The sequence below is a fragment of the Myotis brandtii genome, unplaced genomic scaffold (assembly GCF_000412655.1).
Source record: "Myotis brandtii unplaced genomic scaffold, ASM41265v1 scaffold619, whole genome shotgun sequence".
NCBI lineage: Eukaryota > Metazoa > Chordata > Mammalia > Chiroptera > Vespertilionidae > Myotis > Myotis brandtii.
Genome location: NW_005370361.1, coordinates 272,934 through 296,607, shown reverse-complemented (window position 1 = coordinate 296,607; position 23,674 = coordinate 272,934). Strand labels below are relative to the sequence as shown.

General features: G+C 44.9%; 2 protein-coding genes across 2 annotated transcripts in view; both read right to left on the bottom strand.

Moving 5' to 3' along the window:
• Positions 1 to 8,729, bottom strand: part of LOC102260462 (T-cell-interacting, activating receptor on myeloid cells protein 1-like) — a 21,935-nt gene extending 13,206 nt beyond the window's left edge. The window contains exons 1-4 of the mRNA XM_014528105.1: positions 8,696 to 8,729; positions 3,361 to 3,393; positions 2,938 to 3,240; positions 2,329 to 2,625 (exon numbers count right to left, since the gene is read on the bottom strand). Coding sequence (XP_014383591.1) covers positions 2,329 to 2,625; positions 2,938 to 3,240; positions 3,361 to 3,393; positions 8,696 to 8,729 — 667 coding nt within the window. The remainder of the gene's footprint in view (positions 1 to 2,328; positions 2,626 to 2,937; positions 3,241 to 3,360; positions 3,394 to 8,695) is intronic.
• Positions 8,730 to 10,976: 2,247 nt separating this feature from the next.
• Positions 10,977 to 23,674, bottom strand: part of LOC106723655 (T-cell-interacting, activating receptor on myeloid cells protein 1-like) — a 26,615-nt gene continuing 13,917 nt past the window's right edge. Inside the window, exons 3-6 of the mRNA XM_014528111.1 lie at positions 17,023 to 17,328; positions 16,417 to 16,713; positions 11,297 to 11,337; positions 10,977 to 11,161 (exon numbers count right to left, since the gene is read on the bottom strand). Coding sequence (XP_014383597.1) covers positions 11,021 to 11,161; positions 11,297 to 11,337; positions 16,417 to 16,713; positions 17,023 to 17,328 — 785 coding nt within the window. The 3' untranslated portion in view covers positions 10,977 to 11,020. The remainder of the gene's footprint in view (positions 11,162 to 11,296; positions 11,338 to 16,416; positions 16,714 to 17,022; positions 17,329 to 23,674) is intronic.

Below are 23,674 nucleotides of genomic sequence, written 5' to 3'. Positions count from 1 at the left end.
AAAGACAAATACCATATGATTTCACTTATATGTGGAATCTAATGAACAAAAGAAACTAATGAACAAAATAGAAACAGACTCATAGATACAGAGAACAGACTGACAGCTGTCAGAAGGGAGGGGGAATAAGAGGTGGCAGTAAAAAATGTGAAAGGATTAAGGAAAAAAGATACATCTCTTAGACAATTGTATGGTGATTACCAGAGGGGAGAGGGTAGGGGGAAGTAGAAGGAAAAGGAAGGGTAAATGGTGATGGAATGAGACTTGACTTGTGGTGATAAACACACAATACAGTATTCAGATTATTATAGAATTGTATCCCTGAAACCTATATAATTTTGTTAACCCATGTCAACCCCATTAAATTCAACTTTCAAAAAAGAAAGGAAAATCGCAGTGGGCAGACCAGACCGCAAAAACATTTGAATCAGAATTGCTTGGAATAAGACTCGGGCACCAAACTTTCAGAATCCCCCAGATGATGCAAACACTGAGCTGAGATGGAGAACCACTGCTTTCACTGGACCCAGAAAAACGTTTATTAAGACTAGAACATTGACATTGATATTCAAGTCAGTCAGCTTAGAAAGAACCTTCCTAATGAAAGTGATTATGGAATCTCTCACCAGCCACAGCCTTCCTGCTCAGTGTGGTCGGCATAGGTTTTCCTGTTGCTAAAATACCTTTAAAATTAACATCAAGCCTGTTTATGAACATTGTTATAAGAAAGATTGATTTAAGTCAACGGATGTTAGTTAGTCCTGTGTTTCTAAGAGATTTCTTCCTCTTTTTACCCTGTGTGGGCCAAACAGTTTTTGTCTTAGTAGCGAAACGGGGGGAAGTTGCCAGACCTTCGTGCTAAAATTGCATGGGACAATAAAAAATATTATATTTTAGCCCTGGCTGGTGTGCCTAAGTGGTTAGCACATCAGGCGGTGCACTGAAGGGTCCCGGGTTCAATTTCCAGTCAAGGGCACATACCTGGGTTGCAGTTCCATTCCCTGGTCCTGGCCGGGGCACGTGTGGAAGGCAACCAATCGATGTTTCTCCCTCCCTTCCTACCCTCCCTCCCTTCTTCTGTCTCTAAAAATCAATGGAAAACATATCCTTGGGTGAGGATTAGGAAGATAAATATATTTCATGTTTTTTGAGGAAAAATCATAAATAGACACAAGGTGAAAAGACTCGTGTTCCTCAAAGAATAAATGGATAAATAAAGTGCACAGTCCACAGAATACTTTTCAGCCATAAAAAGGAATGAAAGTGTGACACATGCTATAACATAGATGGACCTTGAAAACATTATGCATATGGCCCTGGCCAGTGTGGCTCAGTTGGTTGAGCGCTGTCCCATGCACCGAAAGGTCATTGGTATGACTTCCAGTCAGGGCACATGCCCGGGTTTTGGGCTCAGTCCCCAGTAGGGGGCATACAGGAGGCAGCGGATCATCGTTTATCTCTCACATTGATTATTTCTCTCTCCCTTTCCCTTCCTCTAAACTTAATAAAACCGTATTTGGGAAAAAAACATGGACATAAAATTAACCAGACACAAAAAGACAAATACTGTATGTTTACCCTTATGCAAATTACCTAGGAGAGGCAAATTCATAGAGACAGGAAGTAGAACAGAGGTTACCAGAGGTTGGGGGGAATAGAAAATGGGCAGTGGGTATTGAGTTGATGTTTGGTACAATGAGAACGTTTTGGGTGATGATGGTTGCACAACATTCTAAATGTACTTATATATTTAAATTTCATTTATTGATTTTTTAGCAAGGAGAGAGAAAAATATATCTCTCTACTTATTTATGCATTCATTAGTTGATTCCTTAAAAAATTTTCATGCTGCCCTGCGGGTGCTGGACCTGCAGCACCACGGACGCGGCTGCCTTGCTGCACCTGTGACGCCAGGGCACAGAGGAAGTGGCTATTTGTACGCTCAGTGCTCAGAACAGTGGGCACTAAGAAAATGGTTTGTAGCCTGACATTCCTGGAAAAAAAATTTTTTCTTTATTGATTTCAGAGAGAGTAATGGAGAGGGAGAGAGAGAAACCTCAGTGATGAGAGAGAATCATTGCTCGGCCACCTCCGTCAATCCCCCCAGCCTCCTGTCTTGTGATTCTCCACCACTCACACTCCCTCTGTTATCAGAAGTTCCTGTCCATTCCTCCACAGCATCCTGGCCCTGACTTCCTTTCCCCCACGTGACTTTTCGCAAGCTCCAGAGTCTTGTAAGGACAGAACCTCCCTCCGATGTACTCCAGGTGGCAGAACATCAGCTGGCAGATAACTCAGCCATCGTCCTCCTAATGGTAAAAACCTTACCTGTCACCGAGATCGTGAGCTCATCACTGGGCTCTGAGGCGTAGAAAGGAGCGCTTTCTACGTAGTACACACAGCTGTAGGCCCCAGTATCATTGACAGTCACACTTGGAAGGGAGAAGTCTGTCTCCGTTTTTACTGGACCCTGGAGCTTTATGGGTGTTGAAGTTCCTTTCTTCAGTAGAGCAAACATGTGAGGTTCTATCATATGCCTGGGCTTCTTGCACTGCAGAATCACGTTTTCTCCTGCAGTCACCTTGCGCCCTGGGCGGGCGTGGAGGGAAGGTTTAGGTAATTCTCCTGTAAGAGAAGGAAGCTAAGTGATGGGCTGAAGCCTTGGGTCCAGACTTGTTGTCCTGGCAGGTTCCCAGGGGGTGTGGGAAGTGACAGGCACCTGACCTCACCCTCTTTCTGCTCTGACTCCAGGAAGGAGATGTCCCTCCTACAAGCCCTGGATGAGGGCAGGGTCCCCAGCTCTGTTCCTGTCCTTCTCCATCTCACCTCCCCATCTACACTGGAGGTGAGACCCCGGGGGCTCCTCTCTCATTCTCTGGATCCTCCCTCATCCCTGTCCTAGGGACATGGAGTGTCATTCTGAGCACCCGTCCTCACCTGTCACCAGCAGTAGAAGGACGTCACTGGGCGGTGACCTTCTGGTGGGGCTCCCTGTCCTGTAATCACAGGTGTACTCTCCAGCATCACTGGTTTTTAGGTCAGTGAGGTGAAACTCTGCCAGGCCCCTGGGGGAATCAGGAGATGGCGAGGACTCCAAAGGAACATTGTTCTTTCTGAGCGTAAACTTGATGTGCCTGAAGTTGACTTCCCCAGTAGGAGTGGAGCATCGCAGTGTCACATGACTATTGGCAGGAAGCACCGAGCTGGGCCAGGCATGGATGGAGGGCCTGGGAAGTGACCCTGGAAGGAAGCGGAGTCCAGGCTGGACTTGATTCATTCACCTGCTCTTCTGAAGAAAGAGAAGGGGTGAGGGGAATTTGGAGTGAAGGAGAAGGCAGGCTTTCCTTTAGAAACACTCACCATCTCTTCTTAGGTTTTGGCCAGCACACAGCCCTGCAAAGGAATCGTCCATGAGACAGAAGCATCTACATGGAGCTCACATCATCACTCTGCCCTCATCCCTGAGGGACCATCTCAGGGGCTCGTAATGGCAGTCATGCATTTGGGATTTCTCCTTTTTCCCAAACTGGACTCTACTCCAAGGTCCTCCATCCGACCTCCCAGACATTCTCCAAGCTGCCCTCACCTCCCACGGCTCCAATATCTTTCCTGGTTCCACAAAATTCCACAAATCTTCTGTCCTGAACCACTCTTTGTGTTACCATTTCTATTAGGGTCTGTGTTATGTTTTCTAGATCTCTCAGTCTTGTGTGGGAGACTGTAATCATGAGAAAGATCGGGGAAGCTTGGTGACTGGGTGTAACCCTGTCTTCACTCTTGATGTTACCTGAAGCCCCACATAGGCCTGTGTCTTCTGACAGTTTCATCTGTGATAGAAGAACCCCTATAGTAAAGTCTAGCAGAGGTCTTGGGTGATAAAAATTAAGTCATAATATTTGCTTCCATTTTTAAAAAATATGTTTTTATTGATTTCATAGAGGAAGGAAGAGGGAGGGAGAGAGAGATAGAAACATCAATAAGGAGAGCAAATCATTGATTGGCTTTCTCCTGCACACCCTTTACTGGGGATCTAGCCCACAACCCGGGCTTGTGCCCAGACTGGGAATGAACCTGGGACCTCTTGGTCCATGGGATGACACTCAATTCACTGAGCCACCACAGCTGGGCTGCTTGAAATTTAAAAGAGTTCATGGAAGACTATGTACTTCATACCATGGGGGACACAAGATGTCATTGTGAGCAGGTGGAAGGCAGGGACTCCATGCTGTTCACAACATTATTCCCAATGTTCCACAGGTCCTGGCCCATAGTAGGACCTCTGTGAAAGCACATTGACTGACTTATGAGGTGCCCAAGTTAAGAATGTTGAGAGATCTTACCAGGATGTAGAAAGTTGGCAACCTTACAGTCTATTCCTATCTTCCATAAGCTTCACTCCATCCCAACCTCACACCATAGAGACTCACATTCATTTGGTGGGGAAAGGAATTGGCTGAGAGGCAAGAGAAGCCCTATGGTAGGATAGTACTAGTTATGACAACCTTAGCTTTCTTTAAAAATTTCTGACCCTATCTTTGCCATTGTGTTTCATCACATGATGTCTAAATGGGACAAAGTTTACTGCTTAGTGTCCTAAAACAAACCTTGAAAAATCCAAATGGATATTCCAGAAAAGAGAAAGCATACCTTCTTTCCTGTCTCCCATACAGCTGTATTTGTAGGATATTTCACTCAATGGTTCTTAACTTTGCCTACACATTGGGCTCCCCTGGTAGCTAGTAAAAAGTCCAGGGTCAGACCGAACCACAGTAGAGTAAGTCAAAAAGTCTTCAAATGGGGCTCAGACATCTGTATTTTTTTTACATCTGTTCCTTGAGTGATACAAGTGTGTAGCCAAGACGGGGAAGCACTGCTATGACTGAACCAGGACAAACATTGCTCAAGGCATGTGAAACATACTCAAAAGCAACTGGTGGATAAAGAGACTTCCAAGTGAACCATGGCTGGTTTGGCTCACTGGTTAGAGCATCAGCCCGCAGACCAAAGGGTCACAGATTTGATTCCTGATAAAGGAACGTGTCTCAGTTGCAGGTTCAATCCCCTGCCCCTGTCAGATCATGTGCAGGAGGCAACCAGTGATGTGTCCCACATCTATGTGTGTCTGTCTGTCCCTCTGTCCTTCCCTCCCTCCCTATGCCCTCCCTTCTCTCTTCCACTCTTCCTCTAACAATCAATGGGAAAAATATGCATGGGTGAGTATTAAAAAAAGAGAGCGACTTCCAAGTGAAAGTGATTGTGTTCATCTCAGACCATTCATAGCTATTCTTCCTTAAGTGCAATGAAGATAGTACACTTTTGCCTGAGTGTTAAATTTACCTGAAAATATCATGCCTATGCAGCCATAGCATTGTAATGAACATATTAACTGAACAAGGAGTTTAGTTAAGCATGTATTGCTAAGAACGGGAATTTCCTCTCTCTGTTCCGTATGAAGCATCAGTTTAGTGTTTCAGGGGAGGGGGGAAATGAGAAGGCACCAGGCTTTTTCTACAAGCACATGGATACAGCAAGAAAATTGAATCTATGGTATGAAAAAGGCAAGGTAGTGACTGTGCCAAACACTGGAAGGAAAGGTCCAGTCAGGGTGACCACAGAAAATGGATGAAGGAAAAGCGCAGAGAGAGCAGACACCTGTGGACACCTGAACGCTCTCAGACGCTGCATCTGGAGAGAGAGCCTCTGTCCCGAGCATCAAAGTCCTGGGAGCCTGGACCTTTGTCCCCTGCCCAGGTCTGTAGAGTGGGTTGGAGCCCACAGAACAGAACCTCTCCCAGGTATCAGACTGTGCTGGGCGGGCAGTATAGCACCACATCAGATGTTAGCACAGCTAGATAGATGGAGGAAGACCAGTGCCAAACGGCAGCCTGAGTAAATGCACACAGCAAACTGAGCAACTGTGGATGTGAGATTGAGATCTCTATGGGAGCGAGTTGGTGTCAGCGAGTCCGACTGTGAAGGCTCCTGAAGTCTGTAGCTGTTGGGAGATCAGGGCAGAGAAAAGGACTGGGGTGTGTCCAGCTTAACATGTAAATTATCTAAGATGATAAGAGATAAGATCATAAAGCCTCATGAAGCGGTTTTAAGTGCAGAACCCAATCCTCTTGATGTGACATCCTCTGGCTGAGTATCAAGCAAGATTCCACAACATTGAGACTCTCCTCAGTTCCCGCCTCGTCAACACCAGCCCCTCACACACTCCCAAAGACACTGCTGATGGGGAACGGGGAGCCTGTAATTGGAGGTGTCGTGAGTGGGGTGTCCCTCTGATGCCTGAGGCTTTGCCCAGCACGATTGGAGGAACATGGCTGTTGAGATACAGACTTTGAGCCACCCTTTCTTAAACTTGCCCAGCCACAGGCCAGCTCCTCTCATCTCAGCTTTGCACATCACCCCCACAGAGATAAGAGGAGACCCTTCTCAGAAGACCTGATAAAGGGACATAGTTCTCTGAGCGACAGAAGAAGGGAGGGACATACTTTCTCACTTGTAGATGACGGGGAGTTGGGGGGCAGGGGGGGGGGAATTTCCAGTAGAAATAGCACCTGAGCCAAGGGGAGGAAATGGGAGGATAAAGGGGCTCATTCCTGTGGAAATAAGGAGACTTAATATCCATACAAGGCCTCTGATCATGAAGATAGCGCTGCAGATGTAGTAATTCTCCTCTGTACAGATAAGGGTGTCAGCCCACCCCGCATCCTGTACGTCAAATGCAGCTCAGCCACTGTGTGCAGGAGGGAGGCTCCAAACGTGAGCTGGGTTCTCTCACCTCCTGGAAACAACCAGAAGGCCTCAGGATGGAACCCTGCACTTTCTTCAGATGAGGTTCTCACATAAAGAAAGCCTTAAGGGCTCTCCTAGAGTCTAGTGATCAGACAAATGTCAGAATCAGGACCTAGGTCAGTGACCACACCCAAGCCAGGAACCTCACACTGTTCCTGTGCGAGCAAACCTGGGTTTCCTGTCACTTACAGAGAGACACCCTGAGATGCACCCCAGCTCCACACCAGGGGACGTTAATAAAGAGCGTTATTGATTCACAATTCACACACCATATAATCTCCATTGACAGTGCATGTTTCAGTGGCTTTCCTGTATTCCCCGATGTGTGCAAACTTCCCATCAACTTTAAAACATGTTCAGGGCCTCACGATGACATCCCATGTCCACAGGCCATCGCTCCCCTCTTCTCCTGCCTCCCCCACCCCTGCCCCAAACAACCACTAATGCACCTTCTGTCTCCATAGATTTCTGGATGGAAATCACACCATGTGATCTTTGTGATTGACTGTTCACTTAGCAGGGTGACCCAGGCTCCTGTCCTGCTCTTAGAATTCCCCCAGCCCAGCATCTGTTCACTCAGCCCAAGGACATTGCGGTTCTGAAGACCCCATACCTGTTTCCCTTTAAATTTTGTGAAAACCGAGAGAAACAGTAAAGCTTAGGAGGAAGTCAGGCCTGGACTTGCATTTTGAGTTTTCTGCTCACTGTCTGCAGGACACCCCACTCTCAGTGTCCGGGTCCTCACTTACCACTGTGGACAGTTCCCATCACACAGGATTGTTTGAAAGGATCTGAGAGGTATTTCCCGCAGTGTGGAATTCGGAGCACAGGCGCTCTGTGGGATGATGTCAGCTAAGCCAGTGACATTATTCTATAGCCCTGGTCACGGCATCACACACTTCGCTTCCTTTCAGATCACACTAAGCCAGTGGTTCTCAACCTTCTGGACCTTTAATTACAGTTCCTCATGTTGTGACCCAACCATAAAATTATTTTCGTTGCTACTTCATAACTGTAATGTTGCTACTGTTGTGAATCATAATGTAAATATCTGATATGCAGGATGGTCTTAGGCGACCCCTGTGAAAGGGTCGTTCGACTGCCAAAGGGGGCGCGACCCACAGGTTGAGAACCACTGCACTAAGCCATTTTTTTTGTTGTTAATCCTCAGGTGAGGATATTTTTTCCATTGCTTTTCAGAGACAGTGGGAGGGAGGGAGAGAGTGAGACAGACAAACATCTATGTGAGAGGCACATCGACTGGTTGTCTCCTACATGCACCTGAACTGGAGGGCGGGAAGCTAACCCACAACCCAGGTACCTGCCTTTGACAGAGAACCGAACTGCAGCTCTTTGGTGCTCAGGCTGATGCTCTAACCACTGACCAAACACCCACTAGGGCTAAACCCCTTTGTTCAAATCAAGAAGAAAAGTTAATGTATGGAATCACACTTCTGACACTGCCTAAAAAAGAGAGTGTTCCTCCATGGTATCAAACTTGACAATGAACAGCAAAGACTAGAATTCTTAACATTTTCCCCCTCTTCATTCTTTTTTTTGGTGACTACATTATTAGTTACAGTCTTGCTACATTATTTCAAATAAATACATTCATTTGATATGAAGAAAAAGAGTTGACACAGGGCCAATAAATTATTAATTACACGAAGGTGGTGCAGGCATAGAGCACCATCATGACTGTGGAATACACATATTCCCATACTGAGAAACACTTGATACGTAAGTGGCCATAAAGCCTGCAGCATGGGTCCTGACATGTGTGAAGCAATCAATGAATAGAAGGCAGTGTTATCTCTGTTGTATTCGTCACATCTCTTAATCAGTCAATCCACCCTTGTCTCAAATCCCAATATATCAATCCTAAGAAACTTACCAAATAAGAGGAGAGAAAGGAACTCAGCCACCATACTGAGCCTGCCGCTGGATTCAAGGACTGTTTGAGTTTTAAAACCACAAGAGGAAGGAAAGCTTGATGTGGGTGGTGGCACCTTTGTTCCAGCCCATTTCTTTCTTCCCTTCACGTGACCCCACAAGATTGATGTCACAACCACATTCATTACTTTTTATTGTTAATCCTCGCTGAAGAATATTTTTGCCTTGGTTTTTAGAGAGAGTGGAAGGAAAGGGGAGGGGAAGAGAGAAGAGAGAGAAACATCGGTGTGAGAGAGACACATTGATTGGTTGCCTCCTGCACATGCCCTGACAGCAGCCATGGATCAAACCTGCAAGCCAGGTACCTTCCCTTGACCGGGAATCAAACCTGTGACCCTTCGGTGTATAGACTGATGCCTTTATTACTGAAATGAAATCACGTTCTTTTTTAAAAATACATTTTTTGTTGATTTCAGACAGGAAGGGAGAGGGGGGGAGAGAGAGAAACATCAATAATAAGGGAGAATGATTGATTGGGTGCCCCTGCACGCCCTCTATTGAGGATCAAGCCAGGATCCTGGATATGTGTCCTTGACCTGAATCCAACCCAGTACCCTTCAGTCCATAGGCAAATGCTCTATCCTCTGAGCCAAACCAGATAGGGCTGAAACCACATTCTTAAAATGACACCAGGCATTGTCACGTGGAACATTCTGAAAATGACAATATTTTGGAGAAAGAGAAGAAATCATTGGTTGCCAGGGTTGAAGAATGGTGTTAAGATGAGAGGTGGGTGTGATTGTAAAGAGATAGCATGAGGGACATCTTCATGGTGATGGACTAGATCAGTATGTGGACTGTGTTGGTGGACATATGATTAAAAAAATGATAGAACTGTGCACACAAATTGTATTCAGGTCAGCTTCTTCCTTTTTTATTATAATGGGTGAGTAATGGAACCATTGGGAGAAAACGAGTGAAGAAATCTGTGCTATTTCTGGAACTTCCTGTGAATCTAGAATTATTTCCAAATAGACACATTTAAATTGGATATGTGTGAAGAGGAAAAACACAACCTAAATGAACACGCACAGTCACCCATTGGGGAGTGGGAGCATCGGTAAGGCTGTACCAGATGAGGCCAAGGTGGAGACTGAGCAAGAGGTGCTTGTAGACTGAGCAACCGCTGTCTCTCCGATGGACCCCACCCATCCTGTCTGTAAATCGACTTCTGTTTATTTTGTGGCACTTGACCAGATAGCAGCCAGAGGGTTTAGTCTCAGCAATTGAGTGGGAGAAACTGAAAACTCCTGATGCCTGAGGTTACCTAGAGCCCCACAGTGAGAAGTTCAGCAACAGGTACACAGCCCAGGAGTCCCAGTCATCCCCAGCACCCTGAGAAGTGCAGTGGGCAGAACCCCCCACCCCCACACACACACCTCATCATACACACAGTGCAGCAGCCAGGAGAAGAGGGACTCAGCTGTAATGAGGGTGAGAGAGGAGCTGACTCCTCCATGATCTGATGGGCCCAACACAGTGAAGGGAGCAGGGGAAGCAAATAACTTCTGTCTCAGAGAATCACTTTTATTATCATCAGAATGTGATTTTCATAGCCTATCTCCAGAGTTATGAGAGAGGAGATAATAGTTCTAAAATAAAAATGAGCATTTATGAAAAAGAACAAGATATCAAACAAGAAACAACAGATCTTGAAAATACACTCAATGATTTTTTACACCAGCACCGGGAATACTGGGGACAAATCAAGAGCAAATTGATACTATAATATAGACTGGAATTCTCCCGAATTAGGTAAAATTATGAGAATGTATGAAATAAAATTTAAAAGACATGTGATAAATACAGCAGTTTTACCAACTGCTGGTCAGAGCAGAAGATAGAGTGGAAGGGAAGCACTAATAATGCTATATAGCAGTGGTTCTCAACCTTCTGGCCCTATAAATACAGTTCCTCATGTTGTGACCCAACCATAAAATTATTTTCGTTGCTACTTCATAACTGTATTGTTGGTACTGTTATGAATTGTCATGTAAATATCTGATATGCAGGATGATCTTAGGCGACCCCTGTGAAAGGGTCCTTCGACCGCCAAAGGGGTCGCGACCCACAGGTTGAGAACCACTGCTATATAGGAACCCATGTTTCCCCCAGTTTTCAAGGAAGAACAGTTCCTACACATGAAATACTTGCAACCCGGTCAGATGCTGAAGTTTTAAGTATTTGTCAAGTCATCCAAAATGTGTTAGGTGAGACTGCTCAGTCCTGCCATCGGGCCCAGGTGAAGCGCACAGGAAGAAGGAAGTCAGTGTCTTGTCCTGGGCTGGCTGGGAATGTAGGTTTCACAGCTGTTAAGACTCAGCAGGTCCTGCTGGATCAGGTACTCATCATCTCCCCCTCCCAACTCCGGGGCAGCTGGGGGACCTGTGGGTAGAGGAGGTGGGGCCTGGGATCCAGGGAGGAACCAAAAGGAAGAATATGGATTCTCACAGCCTCCAAACACAGGTTCTCAGCCAGGAAGAACCACCCTTCTCCCAGCCTCTCCATACAGGGAGGTTTCAGTAGGTATTGTGGGTAGTACCTGCTGCTCTGCTTCTTCCACAGTGATTGGCACTTTAATTGCTGTTGGAAAGGAAAGGAAAAGAGATACTAAATGTCCTTATAATGAACAAAACGGTCACACCGGATGAGGAAAATTCCATCTGCGCCATAATGCGAAACAAATCGCAATGGGTGGGTTTGGAGGGGACCCTCGTATCACTCCCACAGCCCATGACAGAGAGAAGTGCTCAGTGTTTTACCTGGACCCACTTGGAGACCTCCTCTGGCTCCACCAGGCTTCCACCAGGAAAGCCACCATAAGAACCGTAATTAGGGCAGACAGTCCCAGTCGGATGAGGTTACCCGTGGTGTAATCTGTTGATGTGGCACCAGGGGAATCTGAAAGGGAGAAGAGGATCCCCACTGATGTCCCTGCTTCTCAATGGTTCTAGCAGAGGTGACCTTCACGTGCCCGCATGTGTGTCCTGGGCAGTGCTCAGCTGTACTAGGTTATAGTTCTAATCACTGGGAACCAAATGGGGGGTATTAGGAGAGCTGGAGTAGTGCGTCATCTTTTTTATATTTTCTCTGCCTTACCTTTCTCATTTATTTGCTTTCATCTCATTTCCACCTCCCTGCATTTCCTCTTCCCCTCCTCCCTCCTTTTGTTAGGAATTTGTGTGCAAGCAGCACAGAGAATCAGAGTTGCCTGTCAGCACTGAAATTCAGCAGGAAAAATTTGTTTTCACATCAAACTGTGTTGCTTAGATAAATCACTGAATCTCTGTTTCTACTGTCTCATTTTTTAAATCAGAGAGACAGACCTGTTGACCATAAAAGTCTCCTACTTCTACAATTCTAGAATAATTAAAACCATTTTTCTTTTGCAATATTATTGATACAGACCAGTAAAACTACATAGAATACACAAATGTTAAATTACAGTAAGTCAAGAAAGAAAAGCAACAAAGTTTATAAACTGCCTAAAGTACTAAATGCTGATCATCTTTCTGGCCATCAGCACTTTAAATTCACATTTCTCTTCAGAGGACTATTAAGCAAAATAATCAATATACACATATTGGAGGGACCTCAATTTTTTTTTTCCAGACCTTTTCAAGCCTCAGAGAGACACCTTTTAGAAAGAGGAGAAGGAGGAAGGGAATCAGACACTAAGTTTTCTATAAAGTACCCTGGGACCTTATTGGTGATGTTCAAAGACTCTGAATTATAACTATACACTGTCTGTTTCTTCTTTCAAAAATTCTATTTAAAGGGCACTATTCAAAAGGAAATTACAACAGTTTAAAAAAAGTAATCTAAAAACAATGTTAAAGAAATGCAATCTAATGTCAAAGCAATGATACTATTTCAAAGAATCTCTAAATCAGCAACTTTACTTTTAAATCTTCTATCTTAATATCTCTGCTGAGAAGTAAGGTTATCAGGGTGGGATAAAATAAAATAGTTACTACGTTATATAATTTAAATATTTCAGCCCAACTGGCATGGCTCAACCGTTGAGCATTAACCTATGTACCAAGAGGTCACTGTTTGATTCCCTATCAGGGCACATGCCTGGGTTGTGGCTCTATCCCCAGTGGGGGCATGCAAGAGACAGCCAATCAATGATTCTCTCTCATCATTGATGTTTCTCTCCCTCTCCCTCTACCTTTCTCTCCGAAATCAGGAAAAATTTATTTTAAAAAAGAGATGCAGGCTCAGCATAAGTCCGCTTCTAAGCCTCACAATCATCACCAATATCTATCTCAAGAGAGAGAATGTCCTGCCTGTAGGCCGTATGAGGCCCACGAAATCATTTGGTCTGGCCCTGCTGAGACGTTAGAGATGAATTAATTAAATGTTTGACCAATAGCGGACTAATGTTTAAGTGGATAATTGTGTCTGGCCCATGAATGATGTTATAAATATCCAAATGGCCCTTGGCAGAAAAAGGGTCCCCACCCCTGTTCTATCTGGTGAGTAAGGGTTGGCTCAAGATGGAGTGAGCCCTACTGTTGGAGAGGGCTAGTTAAGTCAGTCTCAGCCTTACATCTGAAAAGTTTCTGATCCAGTCTTTCCCATTATCTCTTTTTATCTCTTGATTCTCCAAACATGACGAAGGTTGCTGCTTGGTACCCTAAAACAAGCCTCAAAGAATCCCAGTGGGTACTCCAGGAAGGGGAGAGCTTGCATCCCTCCCCTGCGGCACACAGCTGCATTTGTAAGACACTGTAGCCCAGCTGTTCTTCATTTTGGCTGCACACTGGGCTCCCCTGAGGGTGCTCTTAAAAATTACAGTGGGGAGAGATGGGTACAGCCACTGTGGAAAGCAGTATGGAGTTTCCTCAAAAAATTAAAAGCGAAACTGCCTTATGACCCAGCTATTCCATTTCTGGGAATATATCCGAAGAAACTTGAAACAGTTATTCAAAAATATATGCACCCCTATGTTCATTGCAGCATTATTTACAACTGGAGGTCCAGGGCACAAATTCGTTCACGGATGGGGTCCAGCCGGCCCACCCCTATTTGGGCGGGCCATCCGGCCAGGCCAACGGGTGGGGGTGCGGGGGGTGTGAAGAAGGCGGGAGGTTAGCCAGCTTGCCCAACCCCAATAGGGGTTGGGGGGAGGGGCCCTGGGCACTTGGCGGCCGGCCCTGCCCGCTCTTCAAACTCCAGTCAAACTCATAGTTAAGAGGACTATTTGCATATTACCCTTTTATTATATAGGATAGCCAAAATTTGAAAGCAGCTCTTGTGCCCATCAGTAGATGAGAGATAAAAAGTTGTGGAACTTGCCCTAGTCGGTTTGGCTCAGTGGATAGAGCGTTGGCCTGCGGACTGAAGGGTCCCAGCTTCAATTATGGTCAAGGGCATGTGCCCAGGTTGCAGGCTCCATCCCCACTGGGGGGCATGCAAGAGGCAGCCAATCAATGATTCTCATCATTGATGTTTCTGTCTCCCTCTCCCTTCCTCTCTGAAATCAATAAAAACGTATTAATAAATAAATAAGAAGCTCTTCTTTTAAAAAGCCATTGTACATACACAATGGAAAACTGCTCTGCTTTGAAAGAAAAAAAAACACGAGAAGGAAATCTTATCTTTTGTGACAGCAAAGATGGACCTGGAGAGTATCATGTTATGTGAAATAAGCCAGTCAGAGAAAGACAAATACCATATGGTTTCACTTATATGTGGAATCTAATGAACAAAAGAAACTAATGAACAAAATAGAAACAGACTCATAGCTGACAGCTGTCAGAAAGGAGGGGGAGGAAGAGGTTGCAGTAAAAAATGTGAAAGGATTAAGGAAAAAAGACACATCTCTTAGACAATTGTATGGTGATTACCAGAGGGGAGAGGGTAGGGGGAAGTAGGAGAAGGAAAAGGAAGGGTAAATGGTGATGGAATGAGACTTGACTTGTGGTGATAAACACACAATACAGTATTCAGATTATTATAGAATTGTATCCCTGAAACCTATATAATTTTGTTAACCCATGTCAACCCCATTAAATTCAACTTTCAAAAAAGAAAGGAAAATCGCAGTGGGCAGACCAGACCGCAAAAACATTTGAATCAGAATTGCTTGGAATAAGACTCGGGCACCAAACTTTCAGAATCCCCCAGATGATGCAAACACTGAGCTGAGATGGAGAACCACTGCTTTCACTGGACCCAGAAAAACGTTTATTAAGACTAGAACATTGACATTGATATTCAAGTCAGTCAGCTTAGAAAGAACCTTCCTAATGAAAGTGATTATGGAATCTCTCACCAGCCACAGCCTTCCTGCTCAGTGTGGTCGGCATAGGTTTTCCTGTTGCTAAAATACCTTTAAAATTAACATCAAGCCTGTTTATGAACATTGTTATAAGAAAGATTGATTTAAGTCAACGGATGTTGGTTAGGCCTGTGTTTCTAAGAGATTTCCTCTTTAACCCTGGGTGGGCCAAACAGTTTTGTGTCTTAGTAGCTAAAAGGGGGAAGCTGCCAAGTCTTCGTGCTAAAATTGCATGAGACAATAAACAATAGTATATTTCAGCCCTGGCTGGTGTGCCTAAGTGGTTAGCACATCAGGCGGCGCACTGAAGGTTCGCTGGTTCAATTTCCAGTCAAGGGCACATACCTGGGTTGCAGTTCCATTCCCTGGTCCTGGCCGGGGCACGTGTGGAAGGCAACCAATCGATGTTTCTCCCTCCCTTCCTACCCTCCCTCCCTTTCACTCTCTCTAAAAATCAATGGAAAAAATATCCTTAGGTGAGATAAGAAGATAAATATATTTCATATTTTTTTGGGAAAATTCATAAATAGACACAAGGTGAAAAGACTCGTGTCCCTCAAAGAATAAATGGATAAATAAAATGCACAGAATACTCTTCAGCCATAAAAAGGAATGAAAGTGTGACTCATGCTATAACATAGATGGACCTTGAAAACATTATGCATATGGCCCTGGCCAGTGTGGCTCAGTTGGTTGAGCGCTGCCCCATGCACCAAAAGTTTATTGGTACGATTTCCAGTCAGGGCACATGCCCGGGTTTCAGGCTCTGTCTCCAGTAGGAGGCATGCAGGAGGCAGCGGATCATTTTTTCTCTCTCACATTGATATTTCTCTCTCCCTCTCCCTTTCTCTAAAATTAATAAAACCATATTTGGAAAAAAACATTATGCACATAATATTAACCGGATACAAAAAGACAAATATTGTATGATTACACTTATGCAAAGTACCTAGGAGAGGCAAATTCATAGAGACAGGAAGTAGAACAGAGGTTACCAGAGGTTGGGGGAAAAGAGAATATGGGCTATGGGTGTTGAGTTGATGTTTGATACAATGAGAACGTTTTGGGTGATGATGGTTGCACACTATTCTGGATGTACTTATATATTTAAATTTTATTTATTGATTTTTTTTTAGCAAGGGAGAGAGAAAAATGTATATCTCTACTTATTTATGCATTCATTAGTTGATTCCTTAAAAAATTTTTTTTATTGATTTCAGAGAGGGTAATGGACAGGAAGAGAGAGAAACATCAGTGATGAGAGAGAATCATTGCTCAGCCACCTCCCTCATTCCCCACTCTTGATTGGGCCCCAACCCAGGCACATGGCCCAGCTGGGAATCCAAGTCCTCATAATCTTGCAGAAACCTTACCTGTCACCGAGATCCTGAGCTCATTACTGGGCTCTGAGGCCGAGAAAGGAGCCCTTGGTTGGTAGTACACACAGCTGTAGGCCCCAGTGTCACTGCCTGTCACACTTGGCAGGGAGAAGTCTGTCTGAATTCCTACTGCACTCTGGAGCTGTATGGGTGTTGAAGTTCCTTTCTTCAGTAGAGCAAACATGTGAGGTTCTATCATATGCCTGGGCTTCTTGCACTGCAGAATCACGTTTTCTCCTGCAGTCACCTTGCGCCCTGGGCGGGCGTGGAGGGAAGGTTTAGGTAATTCTCCTGTAAGAGAAGGAAGCTAAGTGATGGGCTGAAGCCTTGGGTCCAGACTTGTTGTCCTGGCAGGTTCCCAGGGAGTGTGGGAAGTGACAGACACCTGGCCTCACCCTCTTCTGCTCTGACTCCAGGAAGGTGATTTCCCTCCTACAAGCCCTGGATGAGGGCAGGGTCCTCAGCTCTGTTCCTGTCCTTCTCCATCTCTCTTCCCCATCTACACTGGAGGTGAGACCCCTGCTACTCTCTCATTCTCTGGATCCTCCCTCATCCCAGTCTTAGGGAGATGCTGTGTCATTCTGAGCACCCCGTCCTCACCTGTCACCAGTAGTAGAAGGACATCACTGGGCGGTGACCTTCTGTTGGGGCTCCCTCTTCTGTAATATTCACAGGTGTACTCTCCAGCATCACTGGTTTTTACGTCAGTGAGATGAAACTCTGCCCGGCCCCTGGGGGAATCAGGAGATGGCGAGGACTCCAAAGGAACATTGTTCTTTCTGAGAGTAAACTTGATGTGCCTGAAGTTGACCTCCCCAGTAGGAGTAGAGCATCGCAGTGTCACATGACTATTGGCAGGAAACACCGAGCTGGGCCGGGCACGGATGGAGGGCTTGGGAAGTGGCCCTGGAAGGAAGCGTAGTCCAGGTCTGGATTAGATTCATTCACCTGCTCTTCTGAAGAAAGAGAAGGGGTGAGGGGAATTTGGAGTGAAGGAGAAGGCAGGCTTTCCTTTAGAAACACTCACCATCTCTTCTTAGGTTTTGGCCAGCACACAGCCCTGCAAAGGAATCGTCCATGAGACAGAAGCATCTACATGGAGCTCACATCATCACTCTGCCCTCATCCCTGAGGGACCATCTCAGGGGCTCGTGATGGCAGTCATGCATTTGGGATTTCTCCTTTTTCCCACGCTGGGCTCTGCTCTGCTACAGGGTCCTCCATGAGACTTCCCAGAGGTTCTCCAAGCTGCCCTCACCCCCCACGGCTCCAAGATTTTTCCTGGTTCCACTAAATTCCACAAATCTTCTGTCCTCAACCACTCTTTTGTTACCATTTCTATTAGGGTCTGTGTTATGTTTTCTAGATCTCTCAGTCTTGTGTGGGAGACTGTAATCATGAGAAAGATCAGGGAAGCTTGGTGACTGGCTGTAACTCTGTCTTCACTCTTGATGGTACCTGAAGCCCCACATAGGCCTGAGTCTTCCGACAGTTCCATCTGTGATACAAGAACCTCCATAGTAAAGTCTAGCAGAGGCCTTGGGTGATATAAATTAAGTCATAACATTTGCTTGCAATTTTTTAAAACAATATATGTTTTTATTGATTTCAGAGAGGAAGGAAGAGGGAGGGAGAGAGAGAAACATCAATGAGGAGAGTGAATTATTGATCGGCTACCTCCTGCACACCCTTTACTGGGGATCGAGCCCACAACCTGGGCTTGTACCCAGACTGGGAATGAACCTGGGACCTCTTAGTCCATGGGATGACACTCAATCCACTGAGCCACCACAGCTGGGCTACTTGCAGTGTTTAAGAGAGTTCATGAAAGACTATGTACTTCATACCATGGGGGACACAAGATGTCACTGTGAGCAGGTGGAAGGCAGGGAGTCCATGCTGTTCTCCACATTATTCCCAATGTTCCACAGGTCCTGGCCCATAGTAGGACCTCTGTGAAAGCACATTGACTGACTTATGAGGTGCCCAAGTTAAGAATGTTGAGAGATCTTACCAGGATGTAGAAAGTTGGCAACCTTACAGTCTATTCCTGTCTTCCATCAGCTTCACTCCATCCCAACTTCACACCATAGAGACCCACATTCATTTGGTGGGGCAAGTAATTGGCTGAGAGGCAGAGGAAGCCCTATGGTAGGATAGTGCCAGTTGTGACAACCTTAGCTTTCTTTAAAGGTTTCTGACCCTATCTTTGCCATTGTGTGTTTCATCACATGATGTCTAAATGGGACAAAGTTTACTGCTTAGTGTCCTAAAACAAACCTTGAAAAATCCAAATGGATATTCCAGAAAAGAGAAAGCATACCTTCTTTCCTGTCTCCCATACAGCTGTATTTGTAGGATATTTCACTCAATGGTTCTTAACTTTGCCTACACATTGGGCTCCCCTGGTAGCTAGTAAAAAGTCCAGGGTCAGACCGAACCACAGTAGAGTAAGTCAAAAAGTCTTCAAATGGGGCTCAGACATCTGTATTTTTTTACAACTGTTCCTTGAGTGATACAACTATGTAGCCAAGAAGGGGAACCACTGCTATAACTGAATGAGGGCAAACATTGCTCAAGGCATGTGAAACATATTCCATATAACTGGTTGATAAAGAGACTTCCACCTGGCTGGAGTGGCTCAGTGGTTCAGCGTCCACCTATGAACCAGGAGGTCACGGTTGGATTCGCAGTCAGGGCATATACCTGCGTTGTAGACTCAATCCCCAGTGTGGGGAATGCAGGAGGTAGCTCATCAATAATTCTCTCATCATTGATGTGTCTATTTCTCTCCTTCTCTTTATGTCTGAAATCAACAAAAAAGAAAAGAGATACTAAGTGTTCTTACGATGAACAGAACATTGCTTTTCAGAGACAATGGGAGGGGAAAAGAGAGAGTGAGACAGACAAACATCTATGTGAGAGGCACATCGACGGGTTGCCTCCCACATGCACGCCAACTGGAGGGCAGGAAGCTAACCTGCAACCCAGGTACCTGCCTTTGACAGAGAACCAAACTGCAACTCTTTGGTGCTCAGGCCGATGCTCTAACCACTGATCCAAAACCCACCAGGGCTAAACCCCTTTGTTCAAATCAAGGAGAAAAGTTTAGTGTATGGTATCACACCTCTGTCACTGACTAAAAAAGAGAGTGTTCCTCCATGGGATCAAACTTGACAATGAACAGCAAAGACTAGAATTTTTAACATTTTCCACCTCTTCATTCTTTTTTTTGGTGACTACATTATTAGTTACAGTCTTGCTACATTATTTCAAATAAATACATTCATTTGATTTGAAGAAAAAGAGTTGACACAGTGCCAATAAATTATTAATTACATGAAGGTGGTGTAGACATAGAGCATCATCATGACTGTGGAATACACATATTCCCATACTGAGAAACACTTGATACGTAAGTGGCCATAAAGCCTGCAGCATGGGTCCTGACATGTGTGAAGCAATCAATGAATAGAAGGCAGTGTTATCTCTGTTGTATTCGTCACATCTCTTAATCAGTCAATCCACCCTTGTCTCGAATCCCAATATATCAATCCTAAGAAACTTACCAAATAAGAGGAGAGAAAGGAATTCAGCCACCATACTGAGCCTGCCGCTGGATTCAAGGACCCGTTCTCAGTTTAAAACCACAGGAGGAAGGACAGCTTGATGTGGTGGGTGACACCTTTGTTCCAGCCCATTTCTTCCTTCCCTTCACGTAACCCACAGGTTTGATGTCGCAAGCACATTCATTTTTTTAAAATTGTTAATCCTCACCCAAGATTATTTTTCTTTTTTTTTTAATTAAATCTTTATTGTTCAGATTACATTTGTTCCTCTTTTTTTTCCCCCCATAACTCCCCTTATTCACTTGGTTCTTAGATTCACTTGTTGATAGATGCATGTTTGTTGTTCACAATTTGTATCTTTACCTTTTTCTTCTTCCTCTTCTTAAAGGATACCTTTCAGCATTTCGTATAATACTGGTTTAGTGGTGATGAACTCCTTTAGCTTTTCCTTATCTGTGAAGCTCTTTATCTGACCTTCAATTCTGAATGATAGCTTTGCTGGATAAAGTAATCTTGGTTGTAGGTTCTTGGTATTCATCACTTTGAATATTTCTTGCCATTCCCTTCTGGCCTGCAAAGTTTCTGTTGAGAAATCAGCTGACAGTCGTATGGGTATTCCCTTGTAGGTAATTGAGTCTCTTTCTCTTGCTGCTTTTAAGATTCTCTCTTTGTCTTTTGCTCTTGGCATTTTAATTATGATGTGTCTTGGTGTGGTCCTCTTTGGATTCCTTTTGTTTGGGGTTCTCTGCGCTTCTTGGACCTGTAAGTCCATTTCTTTCACCAGGTGGGGGAAGTTTTCTGCCATTATTTCTTCAAATAGGTTTTCAATATCTTGCTGTCTCTCATCTTCTGGCACCCCTATTATTCTGATGTTTGTACGCTTGAAGCTGTCCCAGAGGCTCCTTACACTATCTTCGTATTTTCGGATTCTTTTTTCATTTTGCTTTTCCGGTTGGGTGTTTTTTGCTTCTTCGCATTTCAAATCTTTGGCTTGATTCTTGCGCTCCTCTGGTCTGCTATTGGGTGTAATATTCTTTATTTCAGAGCGTGTATGCTTAATTTCTAGTTTCTTTATCATAGCATCGAGGGTCTCATTAGTTTTCGTGAGTCTCTCCTCAAGTTTATTGGCAGCTTCTAGCACATTTTTGCAAGCCCTCAAAATTGCGTTTTTTAGCTCTATATCCTCCATTTCTGTCATGTTTTTTTGTCTCCGCATTTTTTATGCTTTCTTGGTGCACCCCCTTGTGGTCTTTGTGCGCAGTCTTGTTCTAGTTAAGCCTTGATTGTTGTAGTTAATACTAGAGGGATTTGACCACCAGGCCGACTGGCTGTGAGAATCACCTGTATCTGCAGTGGGAAAACTTCTGTCCTCTGGAGAGGTGCTAATCTAGCCTTTGCCTGAGGCTATCCAGCAAATGGCTCTGCGCAGGGCTTGGGCGGGGCGGGATCAACAAGGCGGGTGGAGGGAGCAGTTATGGCTGCTCTCAGTCCCGTTCCCAGAGGCTCTGCTTCTCAGAACCCCAGCAACCGCTGCAAACCTCGGAGAGAAAGCTACCCTCACGTTCCAACTGATGCCAGACAATCCTGCTTCTCCCGTTTGAGTCTGAGTCCCTAGAGATTCACCCGAATCTGGAGCTCAGAGTCTGAGACTCCCTCCTGATTGAAAACGACAACCGCGCCCTCAGCCACCAGCCCGCTTTGCGCGCGCACCTCCGCACCTGAGTATTTTCCACACTGCGCCTCCTCTGAGCCTCGGTATGCTGTTGTCTTTCCTTCTAGTTGAAGAGTCTCTCCTCAGCCAGCCTTCCTGTGGTTCTGGGTGATGTCCGTTCCATCTTTTAGTTGTATTTTTGAAGTGGTTATTTGCGGCAGCAATCTCTGGTGTTTACCTATGCCGCCATCTTGGTCTCTCCCCACCCAAGATTATTTTTCCATTGATTTTTAGAGTGGAAGGGAGTGGGAGGGGAAGAGAGAGAGGAGAGAGAAAGAAACATCAATGTGAGAGAGACACATTGATTAGTTGCCTCCCCCACAGGCCCTGAGGGGGCCATGGATCCAACAGGCAATCCAGGCACCTTCCCTTGACCAGGAATCAAACCCTGACCCTTCGGTGTGTGGGCTGATGCTCTAACTTCTGAAATGAAACCACATTATTGAAATGAAACCAGGCATTGTCACATGGAACATTCCGAAAATGACAGTATGTTGGAGATAGAGAAGAAATCATTGGTTGCCAGGTTGAAGAATGGTGTTAAGATGAGTGGTGGGCAATAAAACAATTAAAAAAAAAGAAAAAAAAGATGAGAGGTGGGTGTGATTGTAAAGAGATAGCATGAGGGACATCTTCATGGTGATGGACTAGATCAGTATTGGACTGTGTTGGTGGCCACATGAATCTGAACATAAGATAAAAAGAGAGAGAACTATTCATGTCAACTTCTTCCTTTTGATATTGTAATGGATGAGTAATGGAACCATTGGAGGAAACCAAGTGAAGAAATCTGTGCTATTTTTGTAACTTCCTGTGAATCTACAATTATTTCCAAATAAACACGTTAAAAGTGAGATAGGTGTGAAGAGGAAAAACACAACCTAAGTGAACACCCACAGTCACCCATTGGGGGGTGGGAGCATCGCTAAACCTGTTCCAGATGAGGCCAAGGTGGAGACTGAGCAAGAGGTGTTTGTAGACTGAGCAACCGCTGTCTCTTTGATGGACCCCACCCATCCTGCCTGTAAATCGACTACTGTTTATTTTGTGGCACTTGACCAGATAGTAGCCAAAGGGTTTATTCTCAGCACGAGGCATAAGTTTTAGTAATTTAATGGGAGAAACAGAAAAGTTCTCCTGATGCCTGAGGTTACCTAGAGCCCCACAGTGAGAAGTTCAGCAACAGGTACACAGCCCAGGAGTCCCAGTCATCCCCAGCACCCTGAGAAGTGCAGTGGGCAGAACCCCCCACCCCCACACACACACCTCATCATACACACAGTGCAGCAGCCAGGAGAAGAGGGACTCAGCTGTAATGAGGGTGAGAGAGGAGCTGACTCCTCCATGATCTGATGGGCCCAACACAGTGAAGGGAGCAGGGGAAGCAAATAACTTCTGTCTCAGAGAATCACTTTTATTATCATCAGAATGTGATTTTCATAGCCTATCTCCAGAGTTATGAGAGAGGAGATAATAGTTCTAAAATAAAAATGAGCATTTATGAAAAAGAACAAGATATCAAACAAGAAACAACAGATCTTGAAAATGAAAATATACTCAATGACTTTTTACACCAGCACCGGGAATACTGGGGACAACTCAAGAGCAAATTGATTCTATAATATAGACAGGAATTCTCCCAAATTAGGTAAAATTAAAAGAATATATGAGGAAAAAACCAAGATGGCGGCATAGGTAAACACCAGAAATTGCTGCCTTCCACAACAACTTCAAAAATACAACGAAAAGACAAAACGGACATCATCCAGAACTACAGGAAGGCTGGCTGAGTGGAAATTCTACAACTAGAAGGAAAGAGAAAAGCACACTGAGACTCAGAGGAGGTGTGGAAGTAAAGTGCAGAGGTACTGAGGCTCAAGCGCGCACGGAAAGGGGCTGGTACCTGAGGACGCAGCTGTCTTTTTGAATCGGGAGGGAGTCACAAGCTCCCGACTGCTCTGAACTCCGGTTC